General features: G+C 37.7%; 1 protein-coding gene across 39 annotated transcripts in view; it reads left to right on the forward strand.

Annotated features, from left to right (window-relative positions):
- The window catches only part of DTNA (dystrobrevin alpha), a 385,580-nt gene that overhangs the window by 326,712 nt on the left and 32,560 nt on the right, over positions 1–26,308 (forward strand). For 19 of the 39 annotated variants that reach the window (XM_019652072.1, XM_019652078.1, XM_019652080.1 and 16 more), the window contains 5 exons: positions 5,802–5,879; positions 6,437–6,529; positions 17,980–18,067; positions 19,744–19,841; positions 23,745–23,858. In XM_019652072.1, the coding sequence (XP_019507617.1) occupies positions 5,802–5,879; positions 6,437–6,529; positions 17,980–18,067; positions 19,744–19,841; positions 23,745–23,858 (471 nt within the window). The remainder of the gene's footprint in view (positions 1–5,801; positions 5,880–6,436; positions 6,530–17,979; positions 18,068–19,743; positions 19,842–23,744; positions 23,859–26,308) is intronic. The other 20 variants (XM_019652085.1, XM_019652087.1, XM_019652091.1 and 17 more) reach the window with 3 other exon arrangements.

Genomic DNA, 26,308 nt, shown 5'->3' on the forward strand with positions numbered 1-26,308 from the left:
GGGAAAAAAATGGCTGGATCAATAGAAGTCCATCATCACCAACTAGAAAAAGAGCTCCAAGGACTATGTATGGTGAGGCAGCAACATTATCTAAGCTTATGAAATATAGCCTATCACTACTGTAAACATGGAAGCACTGACACAAAGCCAGGCCCAAAAGGCCCTTTCTCCCCTTCACTGCCCACAGCACTGTGCCTCTGAGTATCTGCTGTCTTTGCTGGTATCATGCCTCCTTTGTAAAAATTTTACTTATCTTGCCAAAATTCTTGCCTAGTTTATGTGTGAAAGTTAACCATTGTTTTCCTATGTAAAGTAAGTTTTTTTAAATTACGGCCATCTTCTTCATTAGCCACATTAAAGACACTCTGAAGTTTGAATGGCTAGACTATTTCACCTCCAATATTAGAAATATCTCTTAAAGGTTTCACAGATATTTCTACAGATGCAACCTCTCTAGTAATAACCACTCAGAAAAGGAATCACATTGGCTATGATATATAGTAGCTAGCCAGACATATCACTCTCCCAAACATTAGAAAATTGCTTGAGTCATAGAGTGTGTTAAACATAATCTAATATACTATTCAGTTAATTACTTAATACTGTATTAGGTTCAGCTGTGCATATGGGGAAGGCACACCACCCACCCCAAGCACTTCCCAAATCCTGATTCTTCCCAGGTTTTGTGAGTTATTTTTGTTGGTTGACTAGTTGGTCAGTTGGTTGATTGGTTTGGGTTTTCAACCAGAAAGGCTAGCTCTTTGTGTCTTTTTCAGTTTTTTTCAAACACTGCTTAATGTGTTTGGGCACACTAAGGACACTAGGACGAGAAACCAAAGACTCTTGTCCTAACAACCCAGATTTTCAATCCGACTTAAAATGTTCAAACTGAATTTTAAGCATTTGAGCTTTGGTAATTCAAAGTGAACAGAAATAAAACTGAGGTACTGAATTCAGCCTTTCTCCAAGGTTAATTTTTTTCTAAGGTTAAAGCTCATCCGTTTTCAGTCAGAAAAATAAACTTATAAATCAACCTCATAAAACAGATGAACTTATAAATTAACCAGATTTCTTCACTCTTTTCACACTTTCTGGCCATGTTGTCTAAAATTTCATGAAATTTGAAATAATCACACTCTGCAGATATTTCTTTATTCCGGATAGCCCCAGAGCTCCACTAATATGCTAGATTTTTGTCAAACTTAAAATAAACCAGTCTTCACACTCAAGTCTATTTCCTATACTAAAATGTTAGTACATAATTAAAACTGCAGTCCTCTCTCTTCTTCACTTCAATAACCTTTATTCTCTTATTAGAGTTGCTTTAGTTGTTGTCTGTGCATGCTCTATGACCAGCAAATTTTTCTAGAGCCTCTCTTGACAAAAATACAATTGATATGGCTTGCTGATATCTCAGGGATAACATAGTAAATGTGTGAATCAAATATGAGCTAAGAATCAAATATGAGCTAAGAATTCTTGTTATTTCTTCTGTGGTACCTGTTTAAGATGGTTTGACTTCCATGCCGACCTGAATAGATAACTAATTCTCCCTGAGACACTGAGCTATTTTTTATACTTGTTTGCTGATTTGCATGTAGCAGGTATTTTGTTTCAGTTCTAAGATAATGAAAGTTAGAAGAGGAAAGGGAAATACAATTTTTTCTAGAAATTATCCCCTGAAAAAACTAACTGTGGGCTCTTTTTTATTATACTTAGGCTATGTTAATTACAGTGAAAAGCAAAATTTTATTCACATTGATAGTTACTTAAGGAGGGAGCCAGCTTTACAAGTTATTCTTCTTAAGTCCAAACACCATACAAATTTATCAATTATTTAAAATCAATAAAAATAAAAATATTTGTTAATTTTTCATTGTTTAAATATCATTTTCTGTTATCCATTGTAATAATGACTATTGCACATTACATAATTCATTTATATAATACTATTGCTCTGTGAGACTATACCCAGGACTTTTATTTCAGGATTTTTTACTTTCATATTCAATAAAAGAAAAAATAATCTTTGACCAGGGCTAATATAGTAACCCAACATAAGCAGAAGTGGTTTTTAAAAATATATTTCTGGTTTAAGCAAAAATCCAGGGAGCTTTTGTGTGTGATTTTGTTATCATAGAACACCCCAAAAATGTTTGACTTAACCAAAACCACTGCCATCAATTGTCACCCTTCAAAAACAATAGGGTAAATTTAAATAAATAAATATGAAATATTTTAAAATTATTCTATCCTTCCAGAACCATTGTGTCCATGTGTGTGTGTGTGTGTGTATGAAAATTTTTGGAAAAGCATTTATCTTTATATATGCTATTTTCCAGAAGTCTAAAAAGGAATTGGTGAGAAAATAGAGAATTTTTTTTGAAAAAAAATAGTCTAAAGGAATATTTCTGCCTCTTTTCTTTCAGCAGAACACATAAACTTCAAAATTTACTTCGTCATACCCTCCAGAGTATGATTGTCACCACACCCATCAATGATAATATGTGCGCAAAGGGATATGTTTATACATTGGCAAGGGCCTGGTGAAAAGAAAATGACAACAATAAGGAAAAAATATGCATACACACAATTTTAGGGATGGCAGCCTGCTTCTCCTTGGGATTCAGATTAGAAATGATTTATCACCCATGGTCAAGGGGAGCCCCGAGTAGTTCCCAGTTTCAGAGGTTATGAGGAAGAACGCATTTTGATTTGAAGATGGGGCATGTAGAAGAAGTAGAAACTTTTAGAGCTAGGTTCATGCAAAAGATATTGTTGCATTCTGACGCACTGATATACCAGAAGCACACATTTTTTGGTAAGAACATAAGTTACAGTGTGCCTGATCCCAAAGCCCACAGTGAATTGGACACATCACCTAACTACTCCATGCAAGCTGCTGAGCTATAAAATGAAATTTTTAAATCTAAATTAGTTTACATAATATCACGAGAGTACATTGCTTTGAAGAGATCCTAATAAACTATATATTGTCCCTGTCTTCACAAGAACTCAGGAGAAAGTTTTTTCACTTTGCTCCTTTCTTCAAGCTCCTTGGGGGCTGCAGAGGAAATTCTGAAGATACTTCATGTGAAAAGTCTATATAGATGCAAGTTTTAAGTGAAACCTGCCTCCCCATCGACTCTTCAAACTCTAGATCCATTTTATTTTGAAAGAGTGGCCTCTTTTTTACATGTTTTTGTCATGCACTTGACTTCTTCTATACATGGTCATATTTTTGGCTTCCCAGAAATAAGTGATGAGGAAAAGAATTTGAGGCTAGTTTTAGGAAGTACAGAAACTATGTGGACAATGAGTACCAACACTCAGACATGCTCCTGGCACTGGAAATTAAGAGCTGTAGCAAAACAAAAGATGGTTTCCACAAACTCATAAATGCAAATAGTGTCATCCCCATATTTTCCAAGAACTGGTTTTCCCAAGAATTCATGTGGGAAGGGAAAGGAACATGCAAGGACTTAAACTAACACTAACAAGAGCCAATGCAAAGAAAATGACAACAAAATGAAAAGAGATGTGTAAACGTAGAATATCTGCTCACCCCTTTGAGGGAGGAAGGGACTAGGGCATAAGAAGGAAGAATAAGAAGAGAAGAGAGGAGACAGACAAATGGAGTAAAGGAAGGAGAGGGTCCCAAAGAATTGAAGAGAAAAAAATGATAAGTCCACCAAAGAAAAATCTGGAGAACTACTCCCTCCTGCCACCAGCCCCTGCACCATACAGATTTCAGTAGGGCTCTTCCAGTGCCAGGGTTTATCAGTGGCCAAGTGGTGGGATGGCACTTCTCGGCTTTATTGACACATCACCTTCCTCCTATAAGACCTCACCAGAGTAATTTGTAGCAAACATATCCTCTGATAGATCCTCCTGTGTTTCTTTTCTCTTTCTTTCTTCTTGTGCATTCAGTATTAGAGGTTGTACCTGTGTAATTATGATTAGGCTTTTGATTTAGGAAATATCACCACAATTTCTGGGAGTCAGGGGGTATAAAAGCATAGCAAGGCAGGGAAATAGATTAATTTGGAGGGAAGAATCACTGATATAGCACACCATGTTTTGAGTGGTTCTGCAAGAATCTGAAATCATGCATCAATTGTATCACTCTTGAGTTATAAAAAAAAAGTTGGGGAAGGTAATTGGGCAACAAGGAGACTGTAGTTACTGGATAATGAACATAGAGGGATATGCTTCAGGAGACAAAGTTTGGAGTGCTGTTTTGGTGGGATGATGAGAAAACATCAACTATGATAGCTTATAGTGGCCATTTGGCCCTGATGGGCAGGTTTCATAGTCTTAGAAGGTGGAGATCAATATGCTGAAAAAAAATTTTTGAGTTCACCAAGGAAGTAAATTCTCCTAGAACATGAATCATTTCATTTTTAATATCAATTTTGTTTGCGTGCAGTTGTACTTTTTAAATACAGCAATACTTTGTGTAATAGGGGATTCCTGAGAAGCTGAGTGAAGTCATACATTCAACAAACATGAGTGCCTACACTCTACTACACATTTTCTTTACAAATCAAATTTGATTTTAAATTTACCAGAAACTTCCCTATTTAAGGAAGTATTATATACTATTACAAAACAAGAATTCCAGTTACAATGTGCATAATTCTGATATGATATTCATTTATAAATTTCTATTTTTTTGTATTACATGGTCTAAAAGAGTGATAGTTTGTAGTAAAACCTTAAAACTCGTAATTAAAGTTTTTAAACTACTTTATAAGCAATATATACCTATATAATTTAGAACTTCTTGAAATGTTGGGAAATTTTGTGGTAAACCTCATCATTTCAATCCCAGTAATTACAAAACTTGGTATTCCACCTAAGTCGAGCAGTTAATTTTGTATTCTCCATGAAGGTGGGTAGTTTTAGGTATACCAGTGTTGCAGGGCAAATTGTTAACTTACAAAGGAGCAAACTCTCTTTAAGCACATTACAAACACATTTGTAATACTAAGAATCAATCACATTTCCCAATGAAGCATGCATATTCATTACAGTAGATCTTGGGTGACTTTGGCTTGGCCATACTTTGTTATTATTTATATTTCTAGTTGTACTTCAATAAGTCTACATTTTAAACTTTTGAAACTGATTTAAATTACTAGATAAAATGAATGTTCCTCATAATCAATCTAAAATGGTAAGAATTTACTCTATTAATGGAACTCTGTTCATCAGTTATAGACACAAGGAATATGAATATATGTTTGTAAGGTTCAAAGGTTTATTTCTTAGTTTCTCTGAAAGTTTTCTTTGCAGCTTCACAGGCAAGATTAGGTGACTTGTGCTTGAAGTCAGAAAGCACTTGTAATATGACAGCCATCTCTAATTAGGTAATATTCAAGTCCATTCAACACAGAAAGTTGGAGAATATAGGGAAGGCTGGAGAAGTCAACTTCTTGAGTGAGATCTAAAGGCTGGCAGGACTTAGTGAACTATTGGACTATTTACATTATCATCTGTAATGCATGTTGAATGAATTTTCATTATGTCCAGGCGTATGCAATTTATTTGTTAAGCAAGTAGCAGAGGTCAAATCAGGGGTCATGGTGGCTTGTGCAATTGTATTGTGGTTCTTAGGCCAGGTTTCTACTCCTAGTTCAGCTCTGTGGAAATATGAAAACATCTTGAACATTTCAAAATAATAAGAGAGCCATCCAAATGGAGCTTGGATCTAGACTTGGGCGTTTCTGTTGCCAGTTCTATTCTTGAATGCATTGCTGTGTTTACGCTCTTCTTGGCTTTCCCATCTTATTAACTAGCTCTCCTCCCAAGGACAGTGAAGTAGAGCAGAACAAACTGCTGGCTAGGGCTGCTCCAGCTTTTCTGAAGGGCAAAGGGTAAGTGAAAGCCAGAGTGTACTGGAAGCTTGAATTAACTAAACTAAAAATGGAGATTTCTTTGTGTTTGAAAGACCATCTGTGACTTAGTAAAAGCAGCTTCATTATAACTCCATTAACAGCACCAAGTAGTTATTTTGAGTAGACAGATCTGTGTTGTTGTTCACTTTCCCTGATTTCCTTTTCTTTTCTTTTTTTAATGACTAAGCCTCAGATTTGATTTTCCAAAAGCTGTTTAATCTTTGCTTGCAAGCCATTTTAATGTGTTTACTGTGCAGATGATTTTCTTGGCCTTAGTGGTTTGAAGAATGCAAAGCTGTTTGCTTAAAATTTAACTTTACCTAAAGGGAAGTCTTTATTTTTAAAGTTAGTGAAATGCAATTGTGAATTTCATTGCTTGGATTTGGCTTGTGTTTTTCATAGTGCATCACTTATTTTCCCTTTACTTGCTTGGTTTTCTAATTGTCTTTTCTACTACAAAGTCACTCCTACCCACCCTGCTGATTTCTGTCTGCCTCTCCTAACAACACCCTTTCTTTCCTCCTGCCCTGTTTCAGGATACAGTACAGCCTGAACGTGGCAGACAGGCTAGCTGATGAACATGTTCTCATCGGGTTGTATGTCAACATGCTCCGGAACAACCCATCATGGTTAGTGCAGGTTTGGCTGCTTGCCTGTCCTTCGAGAGGGGAACAGTCTCATCTCTTGACAAGCAGCCTCACAGCAAGGGGCAAAGGCACTGGGTGCCAGAGGTGTCACTAAGGCACTTCTATAACTGATTCCATTAAAATGTCTTTTGTAATGGTAGTTCAGATATTTCCCATTAATGTGCCATTGAATTCATATCCTTGTTTATATCTTAGCTGAAGGGATAGCATGGGTGCCATGATGAATATCAGCATTCAGGTGGATGCAGACCTCTGGGTCCCACCAGTCAGTCTGTGTTACAAATGCCATGTCCAATTACCACACAGTGGTGATGCAAGATATTATCTTATTCCAAGGATCTGTATGTCTCTGCTGATTTGGAGAACAGTGCTTCATTCAATAAAGATAGAAGTGAAAAAGAGGAAAAGCAATGTGATGGGACCATATCATGGAAATCCTTTCCTTAACAATGATAACAGTGGGAGAAATTGCCTTTCAACTTTTCTCTGATGAATATTTCTGGAAAGCCATTCTGATAAAGCCTCCTTTCAAATCCCAGAACATGCAAAGCTTACTTTCAGGTGTATTAAATGTGTGGATTCAGATAGCACTATGTATTAGGATAAAGGCATTTATACAATTTTTCTCTATTTTAATTGTGACATAGGAGATTCCTCCCATTGGTTAGTTACTTCATTATAATAATAAATGTACATTTGCAATCTGAATGAAAATAAATGGACAATCTACTCATTTATATGATATGTTTCAGCCTAGATTAGACAGCTGTTTTACCAACATGTTTACCAAACCAGTTCCTTAGAAATATTTCTATTTTGCTTAATAACTCTAATTTTCTCTGAACTAAGGGCCCATGGATTTTTTTTGCTGTTATAACCATTAAGTAAGCCAATGGGCTAAATTGCCTTTAAAATAGGTGGTCCCTCTTTCCTCTACTATGTCACAGAAAGCACCCCTCAAACGCTTGGTGCTCATCACCCTCCCAACTTGGCGTTCTTAGCCACTTCTTTGTTTCTAGACCATTCCTCCCTTAACTCTTCCCCAAGTTTCTTCCTCTTCCCACTTCTGAAGCCTTAGAATTATATTTTGCATTAGTACATGGGACGACTTTAGGTGATGCACTGATGAGCATTTATTTAAGAGTTACATATTTATCTTTATTTGTACTTCTAAAAACAATATAACCAGCCTACTAGTTTAATTTTATACTATATCCTACTCTTTCAGGGGATAAAAATGAACTCTTCTGCTAAGCCCATCTCTTTGTTCAAATTTTTCCAAGCTTATAGGTCAAACAGTTCCTCTTCTTTCTCACATCTCAGCCCCTCAAAACTAACAAGTGGAAAGAGTGATGATTGCTTTAATTGTACTCCCAATGAGTTGGGTTCCGCAGTGTTATATGGTGCCTGAAACAATAGAACTAAAAATACTGGATTACAAAAACAAAAAATTGAATGAGTAATCTTCAAAGAATACAATCGATATAGATTCAATCATGTCTGAAGGCAATGATGTGATCTCACACCGTGTCCTCTCCCCCATAATTCAAAGCACACTCTGGTTATTTCTATCGCTTGTCTTTGACCTTTTCTTAAAGTTGTAACAAAGAAATCCCCAAAGAGGAAAGCTCAGAGTGTGTTACTACCAGCCCTCTTCCCTACTCAAGTGATTAATCATGTTGACTTGATGGCCGCTTAAGACCATAAAGCTGTCTCAGCAGAGACACCTTACATCTACTTGATGAAAGCTAGGTGTGATTTGTATTTTGAAATCAAAGCAGAATTTAAGACTAATCAATGAAGCAGGCTCCATTTGAATAACCGCTGCCCTCCATATTTCTCAGAGCCTTTTTCTGTCCTTAAAAAATTCCAACTTCTCTTGTGAATTTCTCATTTTTCTTTCTCTTTCCTTTCTGCTTAATTAGATCCTACCAGTTCTCCACACCTGCCATGATTACATAAGTAATGTAGTAATCTCTCACCTCCTTTATCATCATTATAGCTGTAATCTTTACCGCCTTTCAACTGTGGTGAGATATATAATGGTAATAATAATAATAAGAGCTACCATTTTATTTTTAAAGCACTTGCCTCATGCTAAGCACTGTGTTAAAAGCTTTATTTACATAATATTACATAATAATGCACAAATTACATAATTACACATAAATTATTTACATAATTTACAATTACATAAATTAATTACATAATTATTTACATATTAGACCTTAGAGTAAACCCGGAAGTAAATACTATTGTCCCCATTTTATAGATAAGTAAAGGTATCAATTAAGAGAGTTACATGACTCTCCCACAGTCATATGACTAATAAACAGTGCAGCTGGGATTTTGATCATTATCTGCCTGATCCCAAGTTCATAACCCCTAGGCTGCATTGCCTCTTAGAAAACCTACATAAATCCATGCCCTCCAGAAAGCTTTTTTGGACACTCCTCCACACTGCATTCACCACATATCTATTATATTTCCTGAAATTGCATATACCACTGTATTATTTTTATTGCATTTTAAAAAATATTTTGAGCATATCCTAGTAATAGGAATCGTGGTTATTAATAAGTTACTATTTCTGTATTTATTTCTATGCATTGTGATTTCTCATTTTGATTGTAAGTTTCTAAGGTGCAAGAATTCTGTCTTTAGCCTCTTGCATCTCATCACAGCAGCCAGAATATGAATAAATTTTACATTTATAATGTGCTTCAAAATTAGTGCCCTTTTCTACACATTATTTAGTTTGTTTGCCAAAGCCCTACAAGTTTGGATATTATCATTTCCATTTCACTGATAAGAAAATGCAAGCTCTGAGACATTAAGTGACTTATCCAAGGTGACATGCTAGCAAGGGCTTGCCCATAGGTCTTCTGACACCGGGTCCCGTCTGTTTTCTACATCATTCCTCAGCCTCCCTGTCTGTTCATCTTTCATGAGCTGGTCTACTAATAGGAACCGAATAGCTGTTCTTGTTTAAACGTCTGTTTTTGTAATTATTCATATATGCTCCTGGTTAACTCTGTATGGGGGACTTCTATCCCAAATTAACTGCTTAACACAATGGGAAGCTGACTCATTTGTAAATAGTCTGCTGCTAAATTAAAGAAACACTTACGTGTCATTGTTGGTGCTGATGTCAGAGAAGACAAATAAATAAACTGTAGCTCAAGGGAGAATTTCTGTTGCCTTCCTAATCCAGTGGAGTTTTAAAAGCCTTAATGATTTTCAAGCACCTTCTCCAATGTGGGGGGGGGGGGGGGCAGTCTTCAAAATGCAATACAGTGAGGGCTTTTTCTGCCCTTCCCTAAAGCTTATCAAGTGCCTGGGCTTGCTAATGGTTTATAAGGACTGACTGGCAAGCAGACCAAAGGACCAGGAACCAGCCCAAAACTTCCAACTCTTACCTTAATTATATCTTTGATAGTTACATTCAGAAGCTTCTGGCATATTTCTCTCCACTCTGAAAAGGCCTCCTGTGTAAGGGTTGGAAAGGTACAGTAAAAGGCTACGGTCTATACTTTGATGTCATGATCAATTACTTTTACTTAGTTAGACCCTGATCTCACATAACCTGATTAAAATTTTTTCTACCTATATGTTATTCTCAAGTATAAGAAAATGTACATTGGATGCCTATTTCTACGTTCCATATATGAGGTCTAAGTCTGTATTGGCTTGCTAGCTTGAAGCCCTTTAATAGATCCCTCTGCATATAGTTTACGACCCAGACCCCTCACAGTGGCCCAGAAGCCTATGTGCGCTCTACTCCTTGCTCACCCATCTCTCAGGCTTAGCTGTCAGAGGTTCTTCCACTCAATCACGATACTTAGTCATACCAGCTTTCGATCAACTTCTAAAAGCAATTCCTAAAACTGCCTCAAGACCGTGATACTAGTTCTACCCTATGCCTAGAATATTCTTCCCCATTTTACCCCTTCCCTCTCCTTCCACACACACATGCACTGGCTCCTTCTCCGGCTTCCAATCTCAGATTACAGGCACCTCCTCAGGCAGGCCTCTTACATTAGTCTCTATCATCACATGATCTTTATTTCATTCTTACCATAAATGCAATCATTGGTTGGTTGATTGGTCGGTTGGTTGGTTGTTTGGTTTGCTATCTGTCTTCCCCTTTATGGGGCAGGGACCTTCTCTGACTCACAGCACCATTTCTCTGGCACCTTGCACAGTGTCTGGCACACTATAGGTGCCCAATAAACATCTGTTGATGTTGTGGAATATTGACAGTGGTATAGGTATAAAATTCCTTCTCACCCTAAGCAAAATTGTTAGGAGTCCTCAGAAAATCTTTTTTACTAGTAAACTTAATATTTAAAAAATCTCCTATTATAACTCAGCCCTTAAATTGAACATTTAGTGTAAGAGTATTAAGTAGATGAAAAAGTAGAGTATTAAGCTTGATGAAGAGAGAGGTGGTAAATGTGGATAAAGATGAACACCAGCAATTCACTGATGTGGGAAAAGCAACTGATGGGGGCAAACTTAAAACACTAAAAGTGATACTGGGCAAGAATTAAAAACATTTTTCATGCTCTCTTGTCTCTTCTATGTTTTACTAGTTCACGAAGGCTACTATAGTAAGATACCACCAACTGTGTGGCTCAAACAATAGAAATTTATTTTCTCACAGCTCTGGGGGCTATAAGTCCAAGACCAAGGTACTGGCAAGGTTGATTTCTCTGGGGATCTCTCTCCTTGACCTGCTGATGGCTGCTTAACTTTGTCCTTACGTGACCTTTTCTCTGTATGTACATCCCTAGTTCTCTTCCTCTTCTGATAAGGACACCAGTCATATTGAATTAGGGCCCCACCTTTATGACCTCATTTAACCTTAATCACCACTTTAAAAGCCTTATCTACAAACATAATCATATTCTAAGGTACTGGGTGTTAGGGCTTCAACACATGAATTTGGAAGAAGACAAAATTCAGTCCATAACACACTTCAGCACTATCCCCTGAACTGTATGCTTTTAATATTTTTAATGTGTAGGCTAAGATTTGATTGACCCTTTTCAGTAAATGTTGTTGATTTTCAAAAATGTAGGTTGATTGCAACCTGTTGAAAGAAAAAAGAAATTATCTACACTTACTCACAGTGTCTCTTTTATATGAGTTCTCATTTCCTGGTTAACAATACTCCTTTTCTTCAGTAAAATGTTGAGGAGCTTTGGTTATAGAACTAGACTTCTGAGAAAGATATTTCCTTAGAAACCTAGAAATATAAATCTGAAGAATGTCACACCACCAGTGCACATGTCTGCATTGGCTGTGTTATACCTGCAGAGGTTTTCTCAGCATAGTCAGATAATAAATTGATTTTAAAATGAATTCACTTTCCTGTTATAGATTCTACTATATTTTAAGTTTCCGCAGAAAATGAGAGTGAGACTACCAATCTGATAAGGTTATAGATATAAATTAGCTAGCATAGTACTGGGCACATGGGAATAACTCAATGTTAGTTCCTCCCTTAATTTTGAATAGGGCTGAAGGCATATAAAAAGTTAGATTTAAAATCCTATTTTGTAAAACCTGTTCATTATAATATGGTAGAAATAAACGGATAGCTCCTGTACGTTCATCGATATTGTTGAATGAACTTTGGAGTACGCTTCCTCCAAATGTGCTAAAATAAAAAATCCAGAATGGGACATGGTCTCATGGTCTAATAAATTGTACAAAGAGGATATTTTGATTAAAAAGTATGGCAGTATGCAGCTTTACATATAGGAACAAGAAGAAAGAAGAGAAGGCTATCACTGTTAAACTAACTCCTCCCTTTGTTTAGGAAATAAGAGATATAAAGACCACCTATTGCTTCTGTAAAATCCTTCATTGATTCAACTAAACTATCTTCCTCCTTTGTGGTATAACCTAGTGTACTGCCCAGTAACCAATCATATTTTCTTGAGCAAAACGTTAATTTATAGATAACGAAGTGATGGCACAAAAATGGTCATACCAAGACAGTATTACCTGCTTTTTAGAAGTAAGAGTAAATGCATTCCCATGTAGTCTTACCATGTGCCCTGACACTGCTCTAAGCACTTAGCATGGTACTTCCTCCTGAGAAGCCATGAGGTAAGTTACCACTGGATCCCTGTTATACAGATGACAAAACTGAGGCACAGAGTGGTTATAACTTGTCCAGAGTCACACAGCTTGTAAATGAGAGGGCTGGGATTTGAATCCAGGAATGATCCAGCTCCACTTCCCGTCTATTCTTTTATAACATCCCTACCGGTTGTTCACCTCTTCTAAGAATAAGCATTTCTTTTGAGTGGAAGCTTACCCTTTTCAGATGCCATCTGCTTTTCTAATCTTTAAAACAACAAAATGTGAACCAAAAGAGAATTTGCCATGATTGGGGGTGGGGAAGATCTGATGTTGATAAATATGAATGGGTATAATGACATTTCTATTAACTGTGGCACCTGTACAAAGCAGATAAGGAATCAGTATGCAGCCTTAGAGTGTATCTTGATTTTTAACTCAGCCATAAGTGAGCATTTTGCAGTTTGATTTCAGATGGCATGGCTTGTTTTAAAGTACAGCATTTCGTCTGTATTCTTCTGATTTTCTCAAAGTACTGAGGATACATGCAGAGCCAAGAAAGGCATGGAAGAGGTAGACCAAAGACCATGACATTACCAGCCTAAGAGAGCTAATTTTTATTCCTTTATTTGTCCAACTCATTCTTAGGTAGTTTCTGCTGTGTTCCAAGCACTGTGCTAAACCCTCAAGATCTAATGGTGAAAAGATTGACCATTTTGCCCTCACAGAAATTACAGTTTAGTGAAGGATAAAGACAAGTGAAAGGGCAATTAAAATGCAAAGGAATACCAGCTACATAAGGGCAGTGCTGTGCAGAGTGCTTTGGAATATATGAAAAGCAATGGACCTGAATTTGGAGATTGGAGGTGAGGGTATGAAACGGCAGCTAAAGCCAAGAGCAGGATGAGGAGGAATTGGCCAGGTGGATGTGGGTGGAAGAGGCAGAGATTTTTCAGGGCAAAGAGATATGGTGCATCTGAGGAACTTAAGTTTAGTACGGCTACTAAAGTAATGGGGGTGAAAGATAAATCTAAATTATGCAGGACTTTATAAGTCTTATTTAGGAGTTTAAAAAATGAGAACATATTGAAAGATTTTATGCATAGAAATGTTACAGCCAATTTCATTTTTTAAAAGATCACTGGCTACAGGATAGAAAGTGAATTGGAGGGAAGAATACGCTTAAAATCAGAGCAACCTGTTGAGAGGACTTTATACCAATTCAGGCTAAGATGACAGCGGTCTGGAGACATCCGTGATAGTTGGAATAGAAGGAAATGAAGAACCTGAGAGTTTGTAGAAAGTAGAATGCATGGTTTTGGCCTTGTAAAGGATTCTAACTGGTGGGTTGTTAAAGTCAGGGTCTCAATAAAGAAGTTTGAAGGCATCCCTATAGGAAGACATTATTATGCTAATTTTATTATTATCCATGAAGATTGCCACTTCATGATTTCCTTTCTTTTCCTTTCAAACCAGTCATTAAAGCGCCAACAATTGAAGCTTGAAGAGTTAGTTCATTTCCCTCCCCGTTCTTCAGTCCCATAAAATCACTCATTGGGGCACAGTATCATTTCCTTCTTTTCCACCTTGACTCTTCTGCTCATTGACACCTAGGGGCCTGAACAGGGTTCTATCCCATAGCGTTTTGTTTGTTTGTTTGTTTGTTTTCAAGATTTTTTAATTGGGGGGTTGGGGGATGGGAACAGTGCTGGAGAATTGGGGGAAGGGGAACAGACAAGTTGCTGTCGTTTTGTTCTTCAGTCTAGTTGTGGAGGGTGTTGCTTCACTGGCTCAAGTTGGCACCATCATTGCGCTCTTCCCAGGTGAGGCAGATCAGTCACCGCTTCTAGACAGCCGCTCACAGCGGCTGCTGGCCACTCACACTGGCTGCTGGCTACACACAGTAGCCCATGGCAACCCAGTGAAGCAGGGGCTGCAGCTTACCCTGATGCTGGCGACTCATGGCAGCCCAGCTCCAGGCTGAGCTGTTGTTCAGCATCTTAGCTGTAGAGGGCAGTGTCACTGGCCCTCATATGTGGGATCTGAACCGAGGCCTCTGGCGTCCCAAGCCAGCTCTTAACCAATGCGCCATTCAGCCAGCCCATCTATCCCATAGCATTTTGCTCTCGACCAACTGAAAAACATGATACAACCTCATAAATTAATCCTCCATTTAGTGTTAACAAATAATGCCTTCTCAGGCAGTAATCCTCCTATTAGCTATTTGCATTTTAATAGAAGAGTAGTTAGTACCTGTGGCCTAATGACCTTAAAAATTAATCTCTAGTAATAAAATTCCTATCACCATTTAAACAAATGGGAAAAATATTAAGGGAGAACATAGAAGTGTTTCTGGTGGCTTTTGGATAACATTATTATTTGGTTAACTTTCCCACCCTAGACATCAAAAAAGGCCTACAAAGAAACAGCAACCAAAAAAAATGTGAAGAAACCCTGAGTTCCCAGAAATCTTTGTTAAATCACAATTTAGTAAGCCCCAGCTTAGCTGAGCTCACTTGAGTTTCCTAGAATGCCATTTTGAAATCACTAGCAAGAGCCAGTGGCCATGTATTTAAGGTAGAAAGTGGAGAGCTTTCAAAATAATAGATCTTCCCACTCAAAGTGCAGTCTACACAGCAGCCACTCTTTAATTCATCATAGTCTTGTAGCAAGATTACTGATTATAAAGTCTTGAAATGAATATCCAGGGATAGAGAAAGAATCAGTATTTCTTTAATGATTTAGGGATTATTGGCCATTCATTTTCCACTGTTTGTAATTGAAGTCTTGAAATAATGGAATTTATCAGAGAAATGCCTCATTCACCCTTGTGTAATTTGAACATACTAAAATGGCACATGTGGACTCATAAATCGTTTGTGTGCACAAAGGGTAATATATCACTCCACCCCTCATTCAGTCAGTGCTGGGTGGAGGAAAGGCATGGAAGCATGAGTTATAGCTTACTAGACAGAATCCCATAACTTTACATCTTACATTTCCAGAAGCCTTTTTTTAATGTAACCTCATATTATTTATACTTGCTGGTCATTCATGATAAAAGACACTTTATCATGAGTTTTTTTATCAAGGTTTTTATTACTATTTATTTATCAAAATATTCACAAATGTTTTTGACAAAATCACTTTCAGGCAGTCAAAAATTATTGTCATAAGCTTGGAGCAATGGGCCCTATTGACTACATAGTGTTGAATTAGGCTTATAATCATTAATACGCCAACCAGAAATGATAAATATGCTAAAATCGAATTGCTTCTTTGTAGACTAGATTTATGTTTAAAGCAAAGACAGTGTAACTTTTTCTTATTAAACCTGCAACAAGAAATTCAATTATTTTAAACACTGAAGAGTACAGATATTGTATTATAAAGACAAACATATGCTTTGAAGCATCAATTTTCTAGAACTAATTCTTTTTGCTATTAAAATATCTTCTTACTCTTTTGTATGCTGATTGAAATCTTAATCCACAGGGATTAACTATATATACACACACATATATATATATACATATATATATATATATATATATATATATGTATATATATATTTTTTTTTTTAGCCTGGAATTCTAGAATTTTCTGTTACAGGAAATGTTTGTGAAATATCACACAAACTATATGTATATCAGTTAAATTCTCATGAAAAATTATCTATTTTATATGGTTTACACTGAGGTTCATTACATGTGTTTAGATTTTCCATTTTATTTTCAAGATCTTTTAGATCCTGGCTACTCAAACTGTTGTCCTTGGACCAGCAGTATCAATGTATCTCGGAAGCTTGTTAGAAATGCAGATTCTCAGGTCCTACCCCCCCAAACTATTCCACCCCCACCACTACAGCATCAGAAACTGCATTTTCACAACATCCCTACGTGATATGTGTATACACTAAAGTTTGAGAAGCCCTGCTCTAGATAGTTGCTGGATGGCAGATGATATTTTGAAGGAGACAAGAATCATTAGTGAATGTGAACAGGTTACTTAAGAGGCAAAATAATAGTATCATATTAACTAACATTTTTGAGGATTTAATGTGTTCTAGGGCATCATATTAGCTTGTTGCTTTTTTTATGCATTCTCTCATTTGCACAAAAAGAGAAGACTCTTTTTCTGAGGATGGAGACGTGACTTGGTAAATGGAGAAGCTGAGGAATATTCTAGGTAGTTATCAAGCCAGGAGAAAAGGGCTAAATCTAGAGTAGAAGTATTCATGGAAGAATAGGTATTGTTTACATATGTGAAGAGTATAGACTGGAGCCGAGATAATGGTGATGGGAATGCCTTCGAAATGATGAGAAAAAAAATGTTGCCTAGGAGGCACTAAACAATTTCCATTAGTGTCATTAGAAGTCACTACTGTAATCCCACTTCTCTGGAAGTAAATATAAAATAGCAGGTTATCTAGGTAGTAATATTGATAAGAATTGTATTATATAGATACCTATTGCTGCATAGCAAATTACCCCAAAATTTAGCAGCTTAAAACAACAAACATTTATTATTTCACAGTAGGTCAGGAATCCAGGTTTGGTTTAGCTAAGTGCCTGGGGCTCAAGGCGTTTCATGAGATTGCCATCAAGCGGTTGACTGGGGCTGTGATCTCATCCAAAGGCTCTGCTCAGGTAGATTCATTCAAAAGGTGCTAACTGGCTCCACTTCCTCACCACGTGGGCCTTTCCACAGGCCACCTTATGACATAGCAGCTAGCTTTCCACAGAGTAAGGAATCCAAAAGAGCTTGAGATAGAACATGCCCCAAATGGAAGCCATGGTCTTTTTATAACCTAATCTTGGAAGTGACAATCCATTACTTCTGCCATATTCTATTCATTAGAAAGAAAGTCAGTAAGTCCAGCCCATGCTAAAGGGAGATGATTACAGACAAGTGTGAATACGAGGAGGTGGTCATCACTGCAGGCTGACCACAGTTGGTTTTGTTTCATTTTGTTTCATTTTGTTTTTAAATCTAGCTTCCATATTTTCTATTTTGGACATGTGCTACCTGTGTGATAAGGAAATAAAAATGTTAAAGCCAATAAAATTAAAGAGAAAATACTCTTTTATCAGAAAAGTCACTCTTCTTTGGAGCTTTCTTAGTAAGACAATTGAATTGACCGAAGACAGGATTTATGAATGACCTTCCTGGCCACATATTAAATCATGTTATGAATCCAAGTCTGGGATCATTAATCTAACAGGGTTTTGTATAGCTTTCAAATTTTTGCATTGAAAAACTGAAATAGCAAACCCCCCAAGTGGTATGATGAATACATCAATCTTTCTCTAACAGTCTCCTTGCTCTGTGTTCAATAGTATGCTTGAGAGTTCAAACCGGCTTGATGAAGAACACAGGCTGATCGCCAGGTATGCGGCAAGACTGGCAGCAGAGTCCACTTCATCTGTAAGTAGTTTGAGTGAGAGAATATCATCATATTCATTGTTATCCTTATAGTTGGTGCTACAACAGCAGACCTCAAGAGTTGCTACTGTGTCTGTGAGACCTAAAAATGGTCTGGCCTTCCACTGCTTCCATTTTCCCCATTTTGAGCTACCATTCTGGTACGGCATAAATCATAGCTTGAAATATTATTTTACTTTGCTGAACCAGCCTAAAACCTGATTTCTCTGGATAATTTTTGATCAGTTAATATAAAAAGTAAAGCAATGACTCAAATCCACAGCTGGCTTAGATAGGTTTCTATTTTTATCACTATGTAAAATATTGGGTTGTCGGAAAAGTCATGACGTATTTTTTCTATGTTTTTTGTTGCAAAAAATGCGTCATGACTTTTCCAACAACCCAATATATACAAGAAAGAGAAAATTATGTAATGAAATCAGGAGAAAAACCTGGGTCACAGGTCAAAGCTGCCATATGCCAGACTTAGCTATGGACAGTCAGTTAGGATATAAAATATAGGAGCGCAACCTTCTTTTAGCAACACAAATAATTTCTCTCTTAAAAGAAATGCTAATTAAAAATTAGAGAAGAGCTTTATGAAAGCCAGAACTTTACCACACTTAATACTTCCTACAATCATGTTTCTGGACATTAAAAAGCAGGCTCAGTTTCTCCATGTCTTTGGTAAGCCCAAAGCTCCATTTTCAAAAGCAAGGCACAGGGAAGTATATATGATCTGACCCTGTTTTATAGAACAATGACAAATTAACCTACACACACACACACACACACACACACACACACACATATATATATATATATATACATATAAATAAATATGGTATGTTATTATGTGTATATACATGTATATTTGTGCATATAAACATATAATCGTATACCATATTTATATATGTGTATGTGTATTTAATCAAGGACTAATTTATATATTATATATAATTTGTTAAGACTTAATTTTTATGTATGTGTGTGTATATATATAAGAAAGGAGAAAGCTATGACTGCACATATACCAGTTGTTAAAGCTGGTTGCAGGAACAAGAATGATGAGGTAATGTGGTATAAAATTAAAGAATATATATATATATAAAATAAATTACATAAATAAATAAAGAAATGCTGACCAATAAATATAAATACAATAAATATAAAAACAAAAATAAATACAACAATAAAGAAATGTTGACCAAAAGAAGAAAGTCATACTACATATGACTTTAAAACTATGAAATTTTTAATTGTTCATTACAATAATTGAACAGTAATTCTAGAGAAGGCATTATCTCAACAGTGAAATATTTTTCATACCCGCCTATAGTGAGAGGATAGTTGCAATGGGGACAGACAGCATGGCAAGAATGAAATAGCTCCCCAAAGACTTCAAGTCAGAAAGCTAAAAAACAATTTTTTTCTGTGTTTTGTGTATTTGCCTGCCAAAGAATTCTGTTCTGCTTTCCATCGCATAAATATGCTCCAGATACACAGAAAAGTTGATCTTTAGGAGAAGCATGGCAATTTAATTTTATGTATTTGGGTTTTTTTACTTTATGATAAATAGTTTCTTATTTCTTGTGTGCATATCTCATTATTCCTGTCTCCTCAAACACATGTGGGTTCCCATTCCCAATATTAAGTAGCATAAACCACATGTTTTACAGCAGCCAACTCAGCAGAGAAGTGCTCCTGACATCTCCTTCACCATTGATGCAAATAAGCAGCAAAGGCAGCTGATCGCAGAACTAGAAAACAAGAACAGGTATGGCTTTTTAGACGAGTTGGCTTTTTCCATCAAAGTGTGCATTCACTGATAACCTATAGTCATACTTTAAAATATCCAGGTTTTTCACCTTATGTGCATATTTAAAGGGTGACATCTGGAGCCAGTGATGCTGGCTTCTGAGCTAGTCTTTAGATTTTAGGTCTTCATGAGAAAACATTTATAGTTCTGAGATGTCCGTGAAATTAGTGCTTTCTCTCTAGATAGCCTCATTTACCTTTCTCTGACACACATATTTCCATTAAAGAGCTGTCTCATGCAGAAGGGCTTTCCTGAGTAACAGGAGGAAATTATCTATGCCACCAAGAGACAAACAGAAGGCTCTCCAGAGCAGGTCCCTGCAAGGACCGCAGGCTAAAAAAGGCATTGGGCTAATACTACCATCACCCAGGTGTTCAGGCAAAACATCTCCACATCCAGTCTATCAGCAGGTCTTTTCATTATTCAACACAGATTAAGTCATAGTTTACCCCACAGCGTATCCCCAAAATTGTCCACTTCATCTCCACCATTACCACTCAATCCAACCTGTCATTTTACAAAACATAAATCATACTCTGTGATTTTCTGTCCAAAATCCTCTGATGGCTTTCCATCACACTTTGACTAAAACCCATCCCTTTTACCATCGTTTACAAAATCTTACCTGACCCTCTTCCTGCCTTACCTTTCCAGCCCCAGCCCACCTTCTTCACTGCACTTCCTCCTGCTCCTTTCTTTCTTTATAGCCTTTGTATTAATTGTCCTCTCTGCTTAGAAAGCTCTTCCTTGGGGTCTCTGCATGGATGGCTCCTTCTCATCATTCAGTTCTCAGCACAAAAAACCACCTATCTTATCTTGCCCACTACCCCCTACCCCAGGAACCACTCTGTATTACAGCCCCATCTGATTGTGTGTGTGTGTGTGTGTGTGTGTGTGTGTGTGTGACTTATCACTATCTAAAATGTTTGCATTTATGTGTTTGTTTCCTTTATGCATTTGTTGCATTATGTGTTTGTTTATTGTCTGTCTTCCCTGACTGAAATGGAAGTTCTTTGAGAACAGAGGCCATGCCAAAAGGTCCCTGGGTTCCAGAACCATGTCTGGTACCTTGTAGAAGCCAGTAAATAAATAGAGAGAAAATAATAAATACCTGAGTAAGATCTCAAACTCAATGCTGAGAAAGCCCAACATAGGAACAACTTTACATTCTCTATTTCTTAGAATACCACCAAAATGACTTAACAGTCAAACCCATTCTTAAACACTGATGTCATTTCTGAGATCAAACTGGTGAAGGTGGATGTTGTCATAATTGTTTCATACCTGTAGAGTTTGACCTGAGAATGTCAGGTTTGGTCAAAGTATTCTTTAAAGCTCTACAGAAAAAATTAAAAGGAAGAAACAAATTTGGTTGGTATATTTTCAGATTCTTAGAAAGTAAAAAGACTAAAGTGAAAACTCACAAGCCCACACATAGTTTACCTTGGTTGCAGTGTTAACCTAGTCTCTCAACTCTCCAAAGCACTTTGTTTTCCCGTTCAAGCCTCTGCTTCCACTCAGCACGGAGAGAGCATACTTGAGGGGAAATTGGTGCTTTCTTTAAGGAAATACCCCAAGGAGACCTGCCTCTATGTGGGGTTCCAGGATAGGCAGGAAGCACCACGAAGGTCCTAGTAGCCCTGGATGTGCCATGCTGCCACTGTCCCTGCTTGTTTCTAGGATGTTTTTGTATTCTACTCCCTGAATGTATCTTTTCAGGACCAGCAAGAGAATAAAGAAATGGGAATGAGAGGACAGAAAGAGAGCTCCGTCTTGTCCCTGAATTCTTTCATGGCCCCTAGATTTCCCCACCCATGCTAATGAGCATCTAGTCTATCCTGAACTCTCTAAGCCAGTGGTCTGTGCACTCCAAAGACCCCAGAACTGTGTCCCGGAAGGTTATCCAGGTCACACTTCTGTACCATAGAAATTTAGCCCAGGGGTCCCATGGTCTCCAAGGCTATAATTAACACAATAGCCAGATCTCTGAGCTTCAGGAGAGGATAGAGTTTCTCACTACCCTAGGTAATTCATGGACATTCCATCCACAAATCTCTAGAAGATAATTCTTCCTATAGCACCCTTAGAGGAGCCATTTGGGGTTAGTATTAGCAGTAGCAGGACTCTTCAAATTACACTGTATGAATCACAGCCTGCTTACACTTGACCTGTTAAAGCAAGTACCAAAGACTGAGGGAGTCTGATATATATGGGCTTTAGAGCTAACAAGCCTGGGTTCAAATTGCTTCTACCACTTACATGTTATTGAACTTAGGCAAGTCTTGAACTGGGCTGGACTTTGATTTTCTCACTCATTAAACAGATAATAGTAGTACCTGTAGATAATGGAATTGCATGAGGATTCAATAAAATAAGATTAAAGACAGCACAGTTCCTGGATATAGACTAAGCATTGAATGCTAGTTACATATCTTCCCATTATTTTTTTCTTATTAGAGCTGCTTGCTCCTTGAGCTACATGGCTCTGTCATGGTTCTCTCCTTAGAACCAACAAGAAGCACTAGTGGGGGTCATAGAATATCAAGATGTTAGCCCTGGAGGAGATCTTCAAAGTCCCAGTACACTGATTTTTCAGACTGAGCTCTATGGGAAATGGGGACTTTTTTTTGGGGGGGGGCAGCTAGGAGCACAGGGGCCCACCCTATCTTTAACCAGATCATCTCTCTCTTAACTGTTTGTCATATAGGGTTTCCATGGAAGGTTTCTTTTAAAGAAAAGTTTTCACCATGGAATACCAAGGGGAATTAAAAAAAAAAAAAGTTGAAACCACTGAAGGTTGAAACCAACCTTCTCACTACACTCATGAGATATGTAGTGACTGGTAATTAGCTTCTTGATGCTGATGTATATATGAAGCAGGCAGTTGTAAATTATCCTTTCAAGTGGAAAACTATCCCCCTTGCTCACCAAGTTCACCTTCCATTCTTGGTGCTTTGTTCTGTCTTATTGGCTCTTGTGCATTTTGTTGGATGGGAGACTGACCCCTCCCCAAGGAATACATGACTTGTAACCTTGCTTAATGGCTTCTAACTCACTTAGGGATAATTTGCCTTACACAGGTCACCTATCCTTGATGGCCAGCATAATGTTCACCTCAGTGCAGGGCAGCCCAGACCCCAACGTCTATAATAGACTGACGTGCCTCATCCCTGACAGAGGTCACACCAAGAGCACTCTTAGGTCACAGACTCAATTACAGTGAATCCTTTTAAAAGCACTTCTCTTCTAAGGCTCCTCTCATTGAAGATCCATTTTTAAGGCTGAAAATGTTAAGAAAAAAGACAAAGAATTTTGCCTAACCGTGGCCTTCTCAGATAAATTGAGTGAGAGGAATTTCATTCCTGATGAGAGAATGGGGTTATTTAGTTTTGTGAAATGAGCACCATTTATCCTTATTTTCCCTCCAAGCACCTCTTACTTGGTAGCTGCAGTTCCTTTATGGTGTCAGGCTGTGATCATAAATAATAGGAAGATACATTTCTGTCTCTTAAGCAGTACACTTTTCAAAGTTGAACATGTTACCACGGCATCATATTACTTACTAGAGAGAGACTAGTTGGTCCTGGTGAGAACACTCAGCTTGAAGGCTCCAACGACATACTGCAGCATCCTCATGGGTCATATGTACTGGAGATGAAGTCAGAATCCTCTCACCACAGCACCCAACTAGCTACAGCCAATGCCTTATAAACACTGTTGGTTTAGTGAGGGTCAGTTCTGCTCAGAAACATAGGATGATCCCTTCTTTGCTCTGGTGGCTCTGATCTGCTCGGATGTTAGATCCTGGATATCCTGGAAGTTAACTGACCCTGGTTTCTTATCTTCCTCCTCTCTCCTAAGAGAAATCTTACAGGAGATTCAGAGGCTGCGGCTAGAGCATGAGCAAGCTTCTCAGCCCACTCCAGAGAAGGCACAGCAAAACCCCACTCTGCTGGCAGAGCTCCGGCTCCTCAGGTAAGAGAGGGAGCCCATGGTGTCTCAGGGAACACAGAGGCTTGAGGTCTTCAATAATATCTAACAGTGTCCAGTCAGAAACCGGTTCTTAGCCAGCTCCTGATTTTTTTTTTTAACAGCACACACCTAATTGCTGAGATGTGAGGGTTTGGAGGAGAGACCATTTATATTTTATTCTTTCATTTGATAGAAAGAAAAGGAAACAGAGTTCTTTAGGTCAGAAACAAAATCTCTCACTGGAAAAAATTCAACTCAACTCTTTTTAGTTAATTTGCATCATCAAGAATATGTTTATGATACAAGTGATCAACAAAACACATAAACAGATAAATGAACATCATAGGTTTTACATTTAAAAATGTATCTGTAACTCATAAAAGTTAAAGATAAAACTGGTGTAACTCATAAAAGGGAGTCTGAGTTTCTCTAAATCTTAGTCCCTAATAGCTTTACTTATAGATCTTAAAAATTAGATTTCATACCTTCTTGTTCTGCAAATGAATTTAAAGACCTGGTGTTATCTACTCTGTCATCATAAAATATTTGAGTTGGGAAGGACCTTGGAAGGTTATCTGGTTCAACCCCTGAATTTCAGTGCACTTTTCAGAGTCAGAAAGGTAGAAGGTAGCAGGACACAGATGAGGACTGGAGCGGCTCCCCCTGCACCCACGCGCAAGAGGAAGGTCATGCCATGGGCTCCACGTCAAACTGGCTTCCCACCATGCCGTGAATATGGCACATGCTCAAACCTATTTGAGTAGCAAACAAAACAAACATAAATTCAAAGACATTCCCTCATATTTCACAAGGCACTTGGAGTTAGCAAGCATAGCACCCTTCCCATCTTTTGGTTTGGGTACCCAGTACACTCAGGTATATCTAACTCTGAGGCATACATCTTAAGAACAGTCATGGGCAGCATAACAACATTTCAGTGGAGGATGGATCGCATATACGACAGTGGTTCCGTGGAGCTAAAAAAAATTCCTATTGCCTAGTGATGTCGTAGTCATCATAATGTCATAGGACAATGCATTCCTCACATGTTTGTGGTGATGCTGGTGTACGCAAACCTACTGCTCTGCTAGTCATATAAAAGTATAGTACATACAATTATGTACAGAACATAATGTTTGATAATGAGAATAAATGACTATAGCACTCATTTGTGTATTTCCTATACTATACTTTTTATCATTATTTTAGAGTGTACTTTTTCTACTTATAAAAAAATTTGCTGTAAAGCAGTATGCCGTATTACACCAGCAGCCTCACACATCTCATGTTTACTGCATCTCTTGATTGTTTCATTTTCTACTGTGCTTGATTTAATCCTGTTTTGTACAGTGACATGCTGTACAGATCCATAGCCTAGGAGTAATAGGTGTGTAGCAAGCTACACCATATAGGCATGTGTCTATGATATTCACACAATGACAGAATTGCCTAATGACACATTTTTGAGAACACACACATCCCCATTGTTAACTGGGGCATGACTATATAGATACCTCTTCTCAGAAACCCTTGTCAGAATTAGAGTGCCATTTACTTTCTCCATACAAAGAGACTAAACTAGGCAGGTTCTGTATGGCTATGTTTGGAGTTTACCGAGTCCCTACTGATTGTAGTCATGGACATTTCTGGGGGTTCCATTCCAGCCCTGTTCTTCAGATATGTTAACCTCTGAGCACACCTGGCTGCAGCACACCTGGCCTAGGCTATAGGCCTTGCCTGCTCTCAGCTGGGATCCAATCTCCTTAGGCCCATGCACCTGGCTGGAGGGGCCAACCCACCAAAGGCTTGAGTTATGGAAAGGAAATCTACAGAGCCTGCAACCGGTGGGGGCTGCTTGAGGTGAAAAGATCACATCATACTTTAGAATAACAAAATAATTTAATAGAAGAAAAAGAAATTCTTCTTTTTCAACCTATATGATTTCTGATCCTACCTTCAGAGAGATGTGTTAGAAATCTTTGCACCTTCTACTATACCATCACCCAAAAGCGATGAAAATGAAAAGAAGGGAAAAGTGATGTTTCATGTTCATCCTCCTCCTCAAAGGCACGTAAAAGTAAATGACTGCTTGAAAGTATCTTTCACCAAATAGGATTATGTAGTCCCTTCAAGCTCACAAGTTGAAAATTAAGTCTAATATATATAGAAATATAACTGAATAAACCAACTTGGAAACAGTAGTCATTCAACTACACATCAGACTACCTTGTCTCTGCCTGAAATGTTCTTTATATTAATACCTCTCCCACTGGTCATCCCATTCTCTAGTGGAGGAATGATGACTAGGAATTTTTCGTAAGTATTTTCACCAGTGCCCACCAGTTAGCATTTGCTTTACAAAGTATTTGGCTCCATTTGGATAATACAGTCTGGGAAGAGATCTTGACGTGCCTGGGTCACTGATGATTAGTTTTCATACTGCTATTTCTTCT

This window comes from Hipposideros armiger, unplaced genomic scaffold (genome assembly GCF_001890085.2).
Source record: "Hipposideros armiger isolate ML-2016 unplaced genomic scaffold, ASM189008v1 scaffold_173, whole genome shotgun sequence".
NCBI classification, from domain to species: domain Eukaryota; kingdom Metazoa; phylum Chordata; class Mammalia; order Chiroptera; family Hipposideridae; genus Hipposideros; species Hipposideros armiger.